The 17,680-nt window shown below is 40.9% G+C and overlaps 1 protein-coding gene across 6 annotated transcripts in view; it reads left to right on the top strand.

Moving 5' to 3' along the window:
* ARHGEF28 (Rho guanine nucleotide exchange factor 28) overlaps positions 1 to 17,680 on the top strand; it is a 130,778-nt gene that overhangs the window by 48,934 nt on the left and 64,164 nt on the right. For all 6 annotated transcript variants that reach the window (XM_085322079.1, XM_085322077.1, XM_085322075.1 and 3 more), the window contains 3 exons: positions 1,224 to 1,296; positions 6,370 to 6,416; positions 7,926 to 7,986. In XM_085322079.1, the coding sequence (XP_085178205.1) occupies positions 1,224 to 1,296; positions 6,370 to 6,416; positions 7,926 to 7,986 (181 nt within the window). The remainder of the gene's footprint in view (positions 1 to 1,223; positions 1,297 to 6,369; positions 6,417 to 7,925; positions 7,987 to 17,680) is intronic.

The following is a 17,680-nucleotide window of genomic DNA, read 5'->3' as shown; positions in this document are numbered from 1 at the left end:
CAGCAGTTGTAGCACTGTCCRTCGGCGAGGCTGCAGGGACTGCACAAGCTGCCCTTGGAGGAAAACTGGAGGGAGGGAGCACTACAAGCCCTRTGTCTGCATGCTTCATCTTGCATCGCTGGCACAGCCCTCGTCAGCCAGYGAGGGGGATACTTTTGACTGTGTCATTTCTTGGAGGTAGCGCAGCCAGAACAGGGGAAGAGTCCTCTGCGAGAGAAGGAATTAAGGGACTAAAGGCCAAATGTGAAATGGTGTCAAGGTAAAAAACAAAACAAAATAAAACAAAAATTGTTCATGAGGATAATGACCTAAAATAATTACAGTCATTTATATTTAGATTTTTATTTATTTATTTATTTATTTATTTTTTGCCTGGTATAGCTAGATCTAATAATTCCTCAAGGAAGAGCTGAATCCAGCTTGATGACTATGCAGCTTTCAAAACAATTTGTCTGCAAAATTCAGCCCGGTGTTTCTCTGACTTTGTTCTTTCATACCCATATCGCTGTACCTTTCCTCTACTTGTTGCTTTGTTAGATGAGAAGGATACCTGAACGTAGAAGGAAAAAGCTAAACGCAACAAAAGGTGTAGATTAGCACAAAAGGAGACATTTTCTCCCCCACCTCATTTTCTTATATCCGTTGAAAGTAATTGCTAAAATAAGGAGCTGGATTCACTCTCCCCTTCCTGTCCTTGGTGGGAGCAATATCTCAGGGGGGATGCACAACGGGGGCAATGGAGGGGCCAGCCTGGCTGGGGAGCAGGCGCTGTGGTGGCAGCGGTCCTGCTTCCAGCCTGGCTCGGCTGCYGCAGGGCTTACCCTGACTCGGTGGCTCACGGAGGCTCCTTTCTATTTCCTCATCTGTAAAAACCGCTCACTTGGAGGGATGCTTTCAGGRTTAACTAGAAGAGTTTTGAACAGATTTGTTCTCTGTAACTCCTGTGCTTCTTTGCTCTTAGAGAAGAAAGTTATAAACAGTGCTTAACAAATGCTAAATCTGGTGTTTTAGATCCCTTGTGTATTGTAAGCAGAAGGTAATTTCTCTCTGCAGTTGAAATTATTTTATTGGTTTTCCTCTTGGGGGGAAACTGATCATCTGAGGAATCTCTATCAATCATTTTAATAATGTATTTATTTACTAGTTTTTAACTTCATTTTTGAGTTATCACAAAAATGTCATGGGTATCCAATACAGTTACTGTCATTTTGATTTTTTTATAGAGTATTAATTCAAACCAAGTTGAGACAGTGGAAGGTCCAAAAATGCCCTGCAGTACAACAAGCTCTGTAGAAGGTACAGTTTTTTATTCCATAATGTTACAGTTTTTTTAAAAACTCTGGAAAGTTGAACAAATTCGTAAACCATTTATATATTGATAAAGATCACAGAGTTCGTATGACGTTAGAGACCTCGCAATGGAATACTCAAGTCATGCACTGTAAGAGTTGTGTACTGATGTGTACAGAGCATCAGTTTTCCAATGTCAAACTGAAATTGCTCACAAAACATTAAGGCATTTACAGTGATTGGAAAAACCTTACTAATTTTATTGTAGGAGCCAGAAAAATGTCAGTAAGTTCCAGGAGAGGGCAGTATTTAGCTGAACTAACACTCCAGCCTCCAAATTCAGTAAAACCAAATATATCCACTTAATAAAAATATGGGCAGATTAAATAGAGTAACATTTTGTATGAATAGGTTTGAGATCTAGCCCATCTGACTTTATTGTACTGAAATTCTCATATATTTCAAGTAGACATTCAATATTTTGGTGAGTAGTTTATATCTATAAGGATTGTGGGACTATGCTTTCTGATGGGAATGTTCTTTCTCTACCAATATACAGCCTTATGTACCTTCAAACAAAGATCTCTTATCATAGCATCAGTAAGGTTGGAAGGGACCTCTGGAGATCATCTAGTCCAACCCCCCCCCCCGCTCAGCAGGGTCGCCTAGGGCATGGTAGACAGGGTTGCATCCAGGCGGGCTTTAAAGATCTCCAGAGAAGGAGACTCCACAACCTCTCTGGGCAACCTGTGCCAGGGCTCCGTCACTCTCACAGGCAAGAAATTCCACCTCACGGTCAGGCAGAACTTCCTGTGCTTCAATTTCTGCCCATTGCCTCTTGTCCTGTCACACGGGGCAACTGAAAAGAGTTTGTCCCCATCCCCTTGACACCTTCCCTTCAGGTACTTGTACACATTGATAAGATCCCCCCCTCAGTCTCCTCTTCCCCAGGCTAAACAGGCCCAGCTCTCGCAGCCGTTCCTCATCGGGCAGATGCTCCAGCCCTCTGATCATCCTTGTAGCCCTACGCTGGACTCTCTCCAGTAGCTCCCTGTCTCTCTTGTACTGGGTAGCCCAGAACTGGGCACAGTACTCGAGATGAGGCCTCCCCAGGGCTGAGTAGAGGGGCAGGATCACCTCCCTCGACCTGCTGGCAACACTCTTCCTAATGCACCCCAGGACACCATTGGCCTTCCTGGCCGCAGGGGCACGTTGCTGGCTCATGGTAAACTTGTCATCCACCAGCACTCCCAGGTCCTTCTCTGCAGAGCTGCTCTCCAGCAGGTCAGCCCCCRGCTTGTACTGGTGCMYRGGGTTATTTTTCCCCAGGTGCAGGACTCTGCACTTGCCCTTGTTGAACCYCATGAGGTTCCTCTCCTCCCARCTCTCCAGCCTGTCCAGGTCTCTCTGAATGGCAGCACAGCCCAATAATTGAAAAGAAAATCAAAGGAAAAGACATCCTTAAGCATCGAAAGCATGGCACTTTGGGTATTTACATATGATTGTATTTAATTAAAAGGAATTAAAAGTTTTTATCAGATTGTCATTTGTTTATATGGCTGGCATTGTATATTTGGAGGAAGTGACTAGTTGAAAATGGTTAGTTTTGTGAGAGGGCTCCAATCCAGCAAACTTGTGCTGGAAGCAATGCTACTGAAATCAAAATAAATGTGAGCACCTGCATAAGCTTTTTACAGGATCAAGACCAGACTAAAAAAAAAAAAAAAAAAAGAATTGGACTGCAACTGCAATTCCAAATGACATCAGCTAGTAACTTTAAGTGAATGAATGTACTGGGGAAACAGTGATTGTGTTAGTGTTAGAAATTCTCCAGCAGTGTTCAGGCAACAAGTGTAATGCCAACAGAATGTAAATTTGCAGAGAGACAGTAAATAGTTACTAGCAGTTGCAAACTATGAACCTGTTACTATAAGTGGACAAGGTGTGTGATTGGCTTTGATACAGCGTGCATGTTGATTTTGGATATTCCTCTGAGTGCTGTACTCTGGCCAGCATTATCTTCCTGTGGCTCTTCACTGATGGAAGGCAAATGGTGTGAACTGGTAACACTGTGTGTGGCAGTAGCTTGGGCAGTGCAAGTTCTAGGTGATGATTACTTTGGTATTTTGTCTTAGGCAGTTTTAATTTGGCTTGACTGTAGGCAAGCAAATAATGAACATCAATAGATAATGATCCCCCAGAGAGGGAATTGTGAGTTCAGGTTATCTAGTCTCATTCTCAGTTCTGATGGTAAAGCTTCTGATCCGTTTTTTTTCTGCCACGCTGAGATTAACAAAGGTGTTTGGGCACCTGCCTCTTAGTGTTTTTGGTAGAAGAATACTTCAGCGCCTTGATGGAACACAGTTGTTTTATGCTGGGTTTGAAAACAAACATTTTCACTTCAGGTTGAATGACAAGAAGAGTATGCCACATTTTGGCAGGATCCAAGACTTGAACAAGCAAAGCTGTAATAATTAGACTTCTAAATTTTGCATTCTTTGTTTTCTACCTGTAAACGCAAGAAGCCCTTAACTACTTTTTTACGCTGGCAGGCAATGAAGTTTTCTGATCTTCCCATGTTTTGATATTATCTTTGATTTCTGTACTGCTTCCATATCAAGTGAGCATTCAGTTTGCCCTTTTTGCTAATCACCACCAAATCCAGATACTGAGAAATCATTAATGCAACTGATGACTAATAGTCTGTCTTAMAGTCTCATTGGCAAACATGCAAGAGATTTAGTTAAAATTGTTGTTGCTACAAGCAGAAATCATATGACATGATTACTTTTTATCATGTTCTCAGTTTCATTCAGTGAATCTCCTTTACGAATTAGCTCCTAAGCTCAGGGCATTAAYTTATTGCTTTAATATCTCACTAGGATCACCCTCAAATTTTAAAACAGCTGCTGTTYTAGTAAGTAATACTTACTCACCTCTGGGTGGGCCTAAAGTGAAGGTCAACAAACCTTTAAAACACAGTGCTATCAGAAGCTCTGAGGTACAACCTACTAAAGGTTGCTATAGCAGTATGTTGCTTGTTGTGAAATGCAATCAAACCAAAGCAGTGGGTCAGTGTAAGGTAATACTAGAGCTTAGCAGTGAATCTCCCATAGCAACTTAGTTAAATTCAAATACATGGAATGATACATTATCCAGTAAGGATGTAAAACAAAGATTAAATAAATTTTGGTTAATTCAGTAGTTTCTGCTCTTTTCCATTTTTCTGACCTTGAAATTCTATGCCCGTAATTTGACTGAATACAGTTATCTGGAGCTGTAAGCTGTTTGCTTCTACAGCTTAGTTACAAATGATTTTTTTTTTTTTTAAGAATTGTAAAACTGAGTAGCAATAATGCAATTGCATGTCAATTCCACAAAAACATGAACCTGCAGGTTCATTTTCTTGAAATGAATTTTTAGAAGTTCCAAAATCTCCTGCTAAACTTCTTAAAGGCAATTTCTTTGGTAACTATTACAAAAGTAGTAGTCTGTTCCTTCTAACTGAGAAGTGATGCCTCAGGTGATTTATTTGATGGCAGTAGTGGTTAGTATAGTAATTTGGGCTCTGTGATCGTGCTTAATGCATTAAAAGAACTGGATTTGTAGACTTGGTGCCAGTCCAGGGCACCTTTCTGGCCTTAAAGCTGTTACTTATACCCTGGAAACACCTTCAGTGCCATCCTGTAGGCCCCGTTTTACGTGTGGGTGTTCCTTTCCCCGTTGCCCTGGCGTGCGCGGTCCGGGTGCCGCTGGCTGGGGGGCAGCGGGGAGCCCAGCAGCCGTGGTGCCCGGTGGCCTTGCGTGCTTGGTGCGCCCTGCGCTGGGCATCGCGGCTGCGCCAGGGGGCCAGCCTAGTAGTGCAGCAGGTAGCGCTGGAGTGGAGGGGAAGGTCACTGTGATTATAGCGGCAGGTTGATTAAAGAAGGTGAATTAATTAAAAATTAACCACTCAGGTACTGATCAGCGTAGACCCAGTCCTTTGCAGGGCTGACTCAAGCCAGCATCCAGAGGTACTGCTGAGCTCCTTGCACAGCATGCACACTGCTTTTGGGGGGTCCGTATTGCACCCCAGAATTTCATGCTACGGAGAGCTGCAGGTGTGGCTGCTGGAGCTTGTGTGATTTAGATGATAAACAGCAGTCTTTGAATTGTTCTTCCAGAGACTTATCATTAAAGCATTTTTTAGATGTTGTGCAACGCTAAGAAAGGAGAGAGGTCCTGAAAGAACTGCTCTTCCTCAGGGTGGTTCCCCAAAGCACGCTATGTTGGCTGCTGAGTCACGCTTACATTCATTTGCTCGAGCAGAAGTGTGGGGAGGCACCTGCATACCTGAGAACAGACCTGAGCCTTGAATCAAAATATTCAATATAAAGAGAAATGTATCTACCAGCAAAACTGTGGTTATATAATAATTATTATTTAAAATATGTTTACTAAATAATAATGCCCCTGGGGACACCGGTGTTAATTTGCATTCCAGTAGCCAGATTACTCCTCTCTGCTGGTTTACAGTAGTTCAGGAGGCTGTTTTGGGGCAAAACTTGCTGAGTGTGATCATGTTTTTGTATATACTGTGTCCTTTCCTACAGTCTGGAGAAGAAACCATAAAAGAGAGAGTGACAGAAATTAAGTTTTTTTTTCCTGTGTGTGTGAAAATGTAAGGTCTACTCTAAAGAAATGCACGCAACCTTTGCAGGAAAAATCCCGGAGCCCAGCGGCCCCGCGTAGTTTGTGCGAGGCACGGGTGGGCTTCTGAGCGCTTCAGGGTTAATCGGTAGCTAGCTGTCGAATCCCCATATTTTCCTAGCCTGTCTCTTTAATTTCAATAGCCTGTTCATAACTGGCTCATGACAATAACATAGCACTTGTTGTGCATCCCGCTCGCATTGTGCCCGCTGGAATGCCGGTCCGGGGAGATGCAGGGGCTGCAAAGGGCCATTGTTCGGCCTCGCCGGCGTGCGTGTTTGCTCCGCGCTTCCCCCCTCCCCGCGGGGAGCAGGAGAGGGATCGGCAGCACAAACCAAGGCAGAGCCAAGCTGAGTTTGTTGTTTAAAGAAGGACTCTTTGCTTTTACAGGTCCTGTGAACTTGGCATCTGATGAATTGTCCCAGGATGATGTGCAGGTACAAATTTCTCCTTATACAAATAGTTTAAGTTTTCAAACAGCAACCTCTGCTAGGCTATCTGAGCACCTCCCAGAGCTAACAAATAAATAAGGTGACTAATGCCTGCCAAACGACGTTTCCTGTCCGTTCCTATCCTGTGGGAATAGTTATGTGTGAAGGTTATTATTATTTGAAGGAACCTGTTACGTGGCTGTGGGCCRGAAAGCCAGGTCGAGAGGCAAGCTCTGCTTTTGGACCGGAAAGCTCCTGCGTTTGTGGTGATCCCTGGCTCCTTCAGGGAGCGTACAGCTCGGCTTCAAGCGTGTCAGGAGCAAAACCCATCCCCTGTATGCGCAAGCTTCATCCTTAAGATGACAYGATTCATTATGTCTGAGGAGGGATCTTTTGGATAACTGTGAATCCTTAACTGGATTATTTCTCAGATCAGATGCAGGCCTGTCAAAAACCTACTGGGACTGACTAGGAAAAAAATGGTTTATGTGAAAGGTAGGCAGTTCCCAATGTCTTTCAGATGGACTTCCACATGGAGTTATCTAACAGCTTTTTTGGGGGAGCAGTATTTGTGAAAAATCCCATTGTAGTTAGTCAGCTGTATTTGTTCTCTATTTTTATATTTTKCTTTTTATTTATTTCTGTTTATCTGGTTGCAAAATCGGAAAATCTTTATCTTAATTACATTTTTATCAACCTTTAAAAAGGGAGCTTGATTATTAGCTCAACTGGTATGAAACTAAAATAGTGATTTAGGTTGAGAGAAACAACTGGAGAATCTGGTAAAGGTAACATCTTCTCCACAGGGTATGCCTATTAATTTTTACTAGCATTTGAATTGGGGAGAATTTTATTGAATTGCCACTTCTGTTAGATCACTATTATTAAAAAAAAAAAAAACTCTTGGGTTTTTTAATTAACAGCTATGCAGAAGATTGATCAYTTCTTTGAGAGTCAGATGTTATAATCTATATCATCTTGAAATTTTACTGCAGTGTGTATGCTTCTGTATGCTTTTTGGGAGTCTATGTTGAAAATTTATATTGGCACAGAGTGTGGCAGCTCCTAAGTTTTGCTGGAGGAAAGAGTTCTAGTACCATATTGACTGTCTCTTTTTTTAAAGTGGCAATAAATAAATGGCCGTACTTCATTCCATAAAAGACAAAACTGATCTATGATATTTCTACAGGTGTGAACAAMTCAGGTAATAGAGAAGACGCTCTCTTAGAAATTCATTGCTTTTTTTGTCCAAAGCACTGTGTTAACTAGTCAGAGCACAGCTAAGCTTGTAAGGGAAGAACAAACTGAGGGCTGGAGTTTGCATGGAAAGTGGTGTAAGGTTTGCGTTGGACTTTTCTTCATTGGTTATGTTTAGAGTTCGAGCATGTAATGCCAGCTTTATGATTCGTATTCGTATCTTTCATAGAGGCTGAGATGCTATCTATTGCATTTATTAAAATGGCTCAAATTTTGTCATTTGTCTTCAAAGAGCTAGCTCAAGTTTTCTTTTTCTAGCCTTTCAGAGATTCTGTGGTAACTTCTAAAGAGGAAGAAGATCATGTGTTGTCAAGCATAGGTAAGAAATCATTAATCATTTTGACTGCCAAAAAGCTATTAACTTATACTATAATGCCAAATACACAGAAGGCAGCTTCTTTTTTATTTTTTTGGAAAAAAATGTAGAAGTCAGTGACTTTGCAGCATAGCTTGGCAAAAGATCATGTTAATTATAATTATCTCTGAGAGGAACCTCTTTTTGATGCACCGCTGGTATAGATAGGTTGTGTGTCCACACAGTATCATGATATCCTAGAATTATTCAGCAGTGTATTAACTGATACAGGAATAAAACTTTTTAAAATAATTTCTGATTGAACTAACATATGTGACTAAAGATTAATTGAAACATGTGRAAATGCTTAGATACTTCAGTGATAAGTGTGTGTGTGTGTTGTAGGACTAGTAGGAAGAGTAGGAAAAGCCAGTTACACTAGTGAGTACATTTATAGAATGAAACCCATAGGGAATGGTGAGGAATAATTTTGAGTTTTGGAAAAGCTTCAATAACAAAGTGCAAACGTCGGCTCATGCAAAGCAGAGCAAAGAGGAAAAAGGCAACAGGTAACTGAGCTCTGCCGGTGGCAGCTGCTGTGCCAGTCGAGGTGCGCCAGGCTGGCGTAGTCTGCCTATGGTCCGATGCCGTCCCTGGAACGGAGGAGCCGGGATGGTGCTGTTCTGTTAGCCCACGTGCAAACTTTGGTGGCTGCAGAGCTAAGAGTTACTGTGTGTGTGTGTGTGTGAGAAGGATGGGGATATATATGCGTGAATGTAGGTTTTATCTGCTAAAGAGAAATGAGCTGAAGAAAATTCAGAGACAAAGGCGTAAAATAAGAGCTTTGCAGAATATTCTAATAATCTCTCATTGTAATCACTGTCCAGTTCTCAGTTCTTCTAATCATTGTATTGTCAGATGCCTATACTTTGAAAATGTTATCATACTTGTCTTACTCTTCCATCCAAGGAATATGGGAGCTGCACAGGAGCTGAATCAGGAATAGTAGTAAAAATAGTCTATTATTCTACTAGTAGTAGTTATTCTAATAGTAATAGTCTAATAGTAGTAAGGTAATTTTGATTTAAGTGCTCTGTGCATAGCACAGAGTAGCAGTGCCTGTCTTGCGCAACAATACAGTACCTGTATACGACATGTTAGTGCCCRTAAGATCAAATCTGTTTTGTCAAGCAAAACCAAATTATTGGACTACATCTCAGTGTAGGAGGGTGTGGAGCCATTGGGAAGTCATTATGGTTTGCTAATCTGAAGCCACATGCTCCAATCTCGGCTCCAGTTACACCATCTGGAGGGAACATAAGGTAGGTTAAGAGCTGGCAGAGTGCAAGTTCTCCACCCTGAAATCATAACTGATATTTCTCTTTCTTACCCCTGCAATGTCTTTTCCTTCTAAGGCATCATTTACACCATGCTGCTTGTAGCAGCTGGAACAGGAGCCAGACCCTCTGGCTTCAAACCAGCTCAGTCTCCTCTTTGATGCTTGAATGGGCAGCTGCAGGCAGATCCTGGGTCCTCTGCAGGAACAGGCGAACGACTTTGTGATTCATACTCCTGGATAGGACTGGCAGAATGTAGATTCTCAGAGGAACTTTTGGGTGAAAAACAATACATTTACATACAATTCAGAACAGGATTTAAGTGCTTAGAAATTGATTTAGATGCATTTTCTTAGGCTTTTCTTCATATGCATATGTATATATTTGTGCATGTATATATAAAATTGTAAATACCTATATAAATGCATGTACATATGCATTTATATATAAAAATACAGACCTACAGAAGTGTATATATACAAGTGTTACATTTTGCCCTGGTCACAGACTCAGCTTATGTCATAACTAAGAAAGATTACCTACTTTACCTCCTATCTGAAAGAGGCACTCACCCACCCTTTATCTCTTCACTAAATTAATTACACTGTAGTATGTTTGAAAGTTGGCCTGTTTGTGCAGAAATTGAAGTGAAGTCAGTTCTGCTTGTTTTAGATGCAAATCGCCATAACTGCCAATGTACTTACCCCGTGTAAGCTCTGGAGCATGGACTCACCGCCTGCTGCACCCTGGGCTTTTGTCGCCCATCTCGCTGTCGAGCACTGAACTTGGCTGAAGTGCTCATAACACAGACGTGTGATGGGATGTTGCCACTGACTTCAACAGAGCCTGGAGGGCCTCCAGGCAGCGTTGTGCATGAGGTCTGGCGGGGTTGATGTGCAGGCTGGGGAGTAGGTAGGCTTTTGGATGAGGTGTAAAAGGTGCAAGTGGGAAGGACTGAAGAAGGATGGAAATGCAGTTTGATGAATAACTTACCAGTTGACTTAAGCTGGTTTTAATAGTTTAATTGAATGTAAAAATCAGTATATGTTCTAACCTGACCCATATAACCATGCTGCTAAACGTCATGGTTTTATTATCCTGGATTGTTTTAAACTACTTTTTTAAAAGAATGTTTGCTTGGCATTGTTCTTGAATGGCAACATTTTTGGCAGGAAAAGCACACAGTRGGGGATAAGGAGAGAAATGGAAATGGTTGTCAGTGAGGGAAAGGAAGAGGGAAAACTGCTATGGTGGGGGTTGAGTGAAGAAGAACGAATAGAAGCGAGTCGACCTGCAATCTCACTAGGAAGCTGAATACGTAAATCAAAGTGTACTTCTAAGAGGAAGAGTGTTAGTGCTTTTTGAATGGATGTCTTTGAATGGATATAATTTCCCCTGCTTCTGCTTTTCTCTTCTTTTCCCACATGGTTCTTGCTTTTAGAAACCTCTAACAAAGTCAGTCTAATCAGAGCAGCTTCTGAAAGACACCCCCTCCCCCCCCGCCTTTCCCGCTGTTCTCTTCCCCGCCTGCTGTTTCAAGCACATGCACCGTTCTGGCTCTTTCCCCCAAACCTGACAGCCCTTGAGACCCGGTGCTTTGAGCATATCTTTGCAGAGGGTGTTGGCAAGGCTCACTAGGTTGCCAAAAGGGTACTATCTCCTCTGCTTCTTGTCTTCAGTTTTTGGTTTGGAAGCACCACTTGAGTCTTCTGGTTCAATTTCTGGGTCTGTTGCCCTTGGCTTCTACTTTGTGGGAAGGGCTGCMGAGCCCCTGCTGCTGGCATGGGTGGGGGCAGGCGCCCACGGGAGCTGCTGCAAAGCCCTGTGAACTACGCAGGACATCATCTGCTGCAGGCAGGGCTTGCCATACTCAGGAGCTGATGGAGTAAGAGTAAACCACGGGGCGCAGTAGGATGCTGGATTAGTCTGAACACTGGGTTGTGTGGAGGCTCCCAAGTTCGATGTGACTAGTCGATGCTAGTCACACCTGCCAGTCTTCTTTCCTCCCTCCCTCYCTCTCTCTCTACTAGAGATTGTTAGAGATCTGTTTTGTGTTTTAAAAAATAAGTAAATAAAAAGGACTTTTTTCAGTGAAAGAAAACACAGGCGGATGGAGAGAGGAAAATAATATCCAGTTGGGGAGAGCAAATGAAACAAAAAGGGAAGCAACAAAAAAATTTTTTTCTTTCAATATTAAGCATATCTATCATTGCCAAGCATTGTCATCCTCAGAGTCAGCAACCCTGTACGTTTTTTTTTGGGGGGGGGTGACAATGAGGTGACAGCTGAATGCTGTTACTGTTGGGCATGTGATGGTGTTAGCAGGGCATGTTTTTAAAGTTATAATTCCTTCCTGTTTTGCATAGCTGGTTTGGAAAGAGGATGTGCACAAGGCCATTTGTAAAGCTGCAAAAATTTCTTTTTTCCAGTAAGAAAAATCTAGCCTTGTTTTTTCTTCCAAGGAAATAAAGCTTTTTTCCCGCCTAACCTTCAGGAGGACGGGATACTGATAATTTTTCAAAATATTTTCCTTGCTCTCCTAGTTACAGTGCCAGTGACCTAGTGGTGGATTTTGTGTCTAATCTATTCTGTTTGCTCTGCTGGCAGCAAAAAAAATTCTGTGAGCCACATTTTGCACTTAGATTAAAAAAAAAAAAAAAAAAAAAAAAAACCTTCATGACAAATTTTTGGCAGTTGTCTGTATGTGACCAGGCAGCTACAAAACATTTTTAGTTGTGTCTGCCCTTTGATTTTCATGGTTCTCCAGAAATCACAGTTTAACCACAGATCAGTTTAAGGAACAGAACATAATGAACTTTTTCTCTATGTAAGCCAGTAGGGTTGCAATGTAATCTGCAGAAAATCTGTTTTCARTGTTGTCATTTTTTTCTTTTAATTAGATATTCTTACTGTGATTGGTAAGACTTAAAAAGTTTTTTTTTGTTTTTTTGTTTTTTTTGAAAAAACATTGTCCTGCTGTCTGAGGACAACATATACATTGATTTTGTTAGGTCTGTAAAATTTTTCTCTTGTTTTTTTTGCTTGTTTTGGTTTTGCTGGGCACAATATTTGTATTTAAAACTGTTTTGAGTCAAGTATGCCTGTTGTGATGTTAGGACTACAGGAAATAATGTTATGGCTATTGATAGATAAAAGTGAGAGTTGTATATTAAATGTTGCCAACTGTTTATAGCTGTTGCACAGTTATGGGAGTTCTGAGATATATGCTTATGCAGATCTTTTGTGTRTGTTGTTGTCTTTATTTTTTCCTAGCAACTTTCAGTCCTGTGTTTCCCTTATGTATGCTTGGAGAGAGGTCGAGTGATCTGGCTGTTGTATGCCTAGTCCAGGAGCTGCAGACCTTTACTGTAGTTTCTGCTCTGTTACAGTTTTACAGTATGACCTTGAGCATGTCACTTTTCGCTGAGTCTCAGTTATTTATCTGTGAAATGAGAAACACCATAGTGAGTGAGGTGAGGAAGAGGCACTGCAACATTTAGACGTTTGGGGATGTGCAAATTTGCTGACCGGTTATACTGAAGAACTTTTGGAAGATAAGTTTGATATCGAGAGAGGCTTTTCTAAAACCCTTTTTTATTTGAAGGGTGGATGATTTGAAAATTGCAGAGGAACCTAATAGCTGGACAAAACACTGAAGCTATTGCTGCAGCTCTCTTTTAATGGCTTTGGCAGTTATACTCTGCCTTTTTTCGCTGTAGTTCTCAGAGATCCTTATGTTGCTTTTTCTGCTTCTGCAAAACCGTTGGGCAGTTCCATGCACCTTGCAGACAAGAGGCTTAACCTGGGGCTTATCAGTCAGAGTCCTGCCAGAAACTACCTTTAAACAACAGATAGTTGGTTCTACTTTACTTCAGCAAATAAAACATTTTTTTTCATTTAAATTGTCTATAAACAACTGAACATTGAGGGCTGCTAAATAGCTGAAAGCTACAAAAGAAGTGGGAAGTGAAATCTTTCTGGGATGTGAGCCTGAACTGAGCTTAATTAAAAAGTTATGGAGAAATCTGGAAAAAGAAGCATTAAGCACTAAAACAAGCTTGTTCTTGTTTCTTTGAGTTTCCTCCACTCTTGATTTTCTGAGACATTATAATTCAAGTTAACCTCAAAAGGARGACAGAAAGAAAAATGAACAAGTTACAAACATGTGCTGTCTGGCTTCCCAGAACTTGTCCTCCTCCTCTGCCTAAAATCCAAAACAAATTTGCTCAACAAAATAATCCTTCAAAAAGAGACTCTTTTTTCTGATGTTTAAATAGGCTCCTTTGCTGTCTTCTGCCTGATCTCATTTCGTGCTAATGTAAATATACAATCTGGGATATATCTTATGTCAAGTTACTCTTCAAATGTTAAATATAGTCCAGAAATAAATTGAGAAGAGAATAGTTTTAGTCTCAAAATTGCACATAYGAGCACATTTCTCAACTTTCTTCCTCCTTGAGAGGCTGCCCTTCCCTTGAAATCTTCCCTGAAACATGGAAAATTGAATTTTTAGCGAAATCAGTCTTTGGTGAACTTTCTGGCAGTGCAGACTGCCAGCAWAAACGTAGACTCAACAACCAAGTCATTGGCGAAACTTCAGTGAGAACCAGGTCCAATTCAAACTTCAGTTTGCTTTCATGTAAGGCCATGTGAATTCTCAATGTTACTGGGGCTTGTACAGGCCTCTGTGGAGCAGAAACTAGGAAGAGATTTTATTGACTGTAGCCCTTAATTCTCAAGCTTTTGCAAATAAACTCAAGGGACCTTTTCATCAGGATAGAGAGACAAACAGCAACAGGCTTTCCATCCACATTTGTACTGCGTATCCAAGCTGCTCTTTTGATGTGAATAGATACTGGACAAGGAGATCCTTTAGGCAAATTATCTCTCTATGCACTTTGTTGGAACTGTTTCGTAGTTGTTTCAAGAGTCAGGGCATACTGACCGCAATCAAGTGAAAGTAGTATTAATGCTCTTCTTGTCCTAACCACATCAGATGAATGATGCTTTTGAAAAAGAAAAAAAAACTGCCAATCAATCATAAATCAGACTACAAAGAAGTTCTGAATCTGAGAAGCACTGTGAAATCCCAACCCTGAGATAGTAAGCTTGCCGACCTGCAGAGTTTGGGAGAAAGCTTCAGTTAGGGCATAAATAGATCCACTGGCTCTGTGGAGACTGGRCAGAGATGGTGGAGATGTGTTTATTGCCTCAGCTTTGTAAACTCTGAGGTCATCCTTCTTCATCCCAACCTCTCAGTTGGTCTTCAAGATTACACAGCTTATGCTGTTCTTGTAAAATTCTGAAAGGTAAATTGCTCCTTTAATTTACCAAAGAAACAAGACTTAAGTACCAGCACTTATAAATGCTTTTCAAAGGAAAGATAAGTATTGCTAATAGCTCTTTGCAGGATAATGCATCATTCATTGAATATCACAAACTCTATTTTTAAAATATAAATGTTATTCTCAATATAGCTGTTCTAACTGTAGTTGTCATCCTAGTTTCAAAGGAAACTTGGAAACTAGTTTCCTAGTTTCAGAGAAAACATTAAAATACAATTTTAATTAATTTCATAATCTCATTGTAATTATACCTGCAAGGGAATAGCATTTGATATAAATTTAAATGGTATGGTCTCTCAGTCTGGATGGTTTACAGCAGTGTGATTCCATGTACAGTGCTTGACTTGGGTAGAAGGATRTATCCACGTGGAAGTAAATGCAGTGGAGCATAAAAGTACTTAGACTGGCTTTTAATAAGCTTTCTTGTTTAAAACAGTCCAGAACACAGTTCATACATATTGGCTCTGCTTCTGCTGCATCCTGCCTTGACTTTAGAGTGCTTCAGTAAATGTGGGTTTCTGCATAGAACAACTTTTACAGGGRGGAACAGGGCGGCCTGCACTCTCACCAAGGTGTTTGTGAAGACCGCAACTGTTCTGTGTTTGTTTTCAGGCTAATGTCCAAGGAATAGTATAAATTAATGAAAAAATGACTCAAATTTATAGTACCATATATTTTATTTTTCATTAATATTCCTAGTGTCTGTCTATGCATCTGCAGGAGATGCTCATTACAGAAAAGACATCTCTAGTGTGGGTGGATATTGTCTTCAGTTCTTCAGATGGAAAGACTGGAAAACACTTGCAAGAAGGGATGTGTCAGTAGGAGGTAAGGGGTTTGAGGGCTTAAGGCCATTTAGTCTTATATCAGAATGTGCCTAGGTTTGAGATCTGCCTTTACCCAAGACTGCTTCTCTGAGAGAGCAAAATGCCACTTCAAACTGGTGAGGAGAAGAGGCTCCCTTCCCTGCTCCTTGCCCTTCCAACCCTCTTCCCATTTCAAGTGACAAGGGATGGTGCTTGCTGCCCAGTGCTGGTGAGGGAGACAGGACATCCACCAAATACTGCCATACTCTGGGCAGTCATGAAGGCTGTAGATATTTTGTTGAGGCACCTTGGCAGAACCTCTCTGTGGGAGGATGTGATCTAATTAACAAAAACATAGTGAAAATGAAAGGAAAGCCTCGTACACCTACAGGTCGCAGAGGTCAGTGGAGAAGGACACCTARCTTTTTCTACACCTTCTTTCCATGTCAGGGCCAACTTTCCCTTTGAAAATGCAGTTTTGGGGAAGATTGCAGGCTCTGCTGTTCTGAGGCAGAGTCAAGCTGGAGGAAATCAGCTTCATCTCTAATGTTGTGGGAGAATCTGCCCAGAGCAAACTATGTAGGATGTTTTGGGCTGTCTTTCTGTCATTCATATCACCCATATCCAGTGGTCTGTCATCTCTAGCCCTGCTTTTCAGGTTGTAGGCTCTAGCTCGGTTTTCTATCCTGTGTGCATCCATTCTCCATCTGGAGAGGGGACACTTGAAGGGATTTTGACTTTCTGGTCTACCAGAGAGAGAGTTACTAGTATAGATTTCATTTAGCAGGGTTTCGGGAAAGAGAGTCCACCTTTTTCTCCAGTGTCCCACTATGAAACTGTCCTCTGCATGCTCCTGGGCGATGAAAGCGCCTCTCCATGGAAACTGCAAATACTGGTTGCATTCCTGTACTTCCTTCCGTCTTACCACAAGCTGAGGGAACAGTCAGACAATAGACAATAGACTGTAATATCTCACAAAAACATTTATATCAAACGGATGTGTTTTGGCAAGTGCTGGGTGAAAGAATTTAAAACATTGCATTAGCATTTATCAGAAGTATTAGCCTTAGGTAATGCACACAAAAAACATTTGTTCTTTATCTTCACTTCACATCTATACCTTGGTATACATAATTGAAAACATTTTTAAAGAAAGTAAGGTTAATATTTTCTAAAAAGCACCTTTTATCTTATAAGTTGCTAGATCTCTATGCCAGCTGCACGCAACGTCACCACTGAAATGCTGTCAATTTGGAAATGAARACTGGCAGGTGAAAAGTGGATCGGACCGTCCCACAAAGTGCAAGAATAGGAATGAAAATATTTTTAGCTGAAGACTGTAAGGCAAAGTCCTCCTTCATGGCAAAAAGCAGCATGAAGTCTTTCATGGCTACATAAGAGTTTTACAAACAAGAAAAAAAATCATTCACGAGGCTCAAACAGAGCAAACAAAGTGAGTGATATTCAATTAACCCTTCAGAAATAAGAGTTAAGGTTGATAATTTATCTGCACTTTCAGAATGTCTTTGACAGATCCCTCTACAAGATTCTATTCAGGGCAGCAAGCAGATGAAAAGCTTAAGACTTGTCCGGGAAATAGAGGATAAACAGCAGGAACAAATGGTCAGATTTTTATCATAGCAAAAGTTTAATAGTTGGATTCTCTACATGTTATGTAGTAGGATTGCAATTTAAAAATATTTAATAATCCTAAATTACTCATTTGTATTAGAAGGTTCTAAATTAACTCTAGTAGTTTCAGAGAAAGCAAGCAAAAACTGAACAGTCAGTGAAAGCATTTGTTCAGTGTACAGAGGTGATTTTGAAAAGTAAATGTCTCAGCGTGGGAAATATTTTAATGCTATTAAATATATCAGCTGTATGTCCTCATTATGAATGCTTTGTTCAGTTCTAGTCTTCCCATCCTGGACTAAATAGAAGTCCAGGAAGACCAATGGAAGTAACTAAGTGTACTTTTTTTGATTGAAGGACAGGTGAAAAAGTCAGAACTGGTTAATTTAGCGAGAGGATGCACAAATGGAGCTATGACAGAAGTAAGCAAAATCTACCATTTCTCATAGAAAAAAGAAGAAAGGAATAATCAGTGAAATAGAAAGATGAGAGATTTTAAAGCTAATGTAAGAAATACAGTGCTCTTTAAATGTAAGCTGCAGTTCACCCATGGAACTCTGCCTTCTTGTGTGCCTGAAATTAGGGCTTGGAGTACGCA

Source organism: Rhea americana, unplaced genomic scaffold (genome assembly GCF_003343005.1).
Source record: "Rhea americana isolate MKP2758 unplaced genomic scaffold, rheAme1 scaffold_74, whole genome shotgun sequence".
Lineage (NCBI taxonomy): Eukaryota > Metazoa > Chordata > Aves > Rheiformes > Rheidae > Rhea > Rhea americana.
Note: the sequence above shows the minus strand (reverse complement) of the source record. Positions and strands in the feature narration are given on the sequence as shown.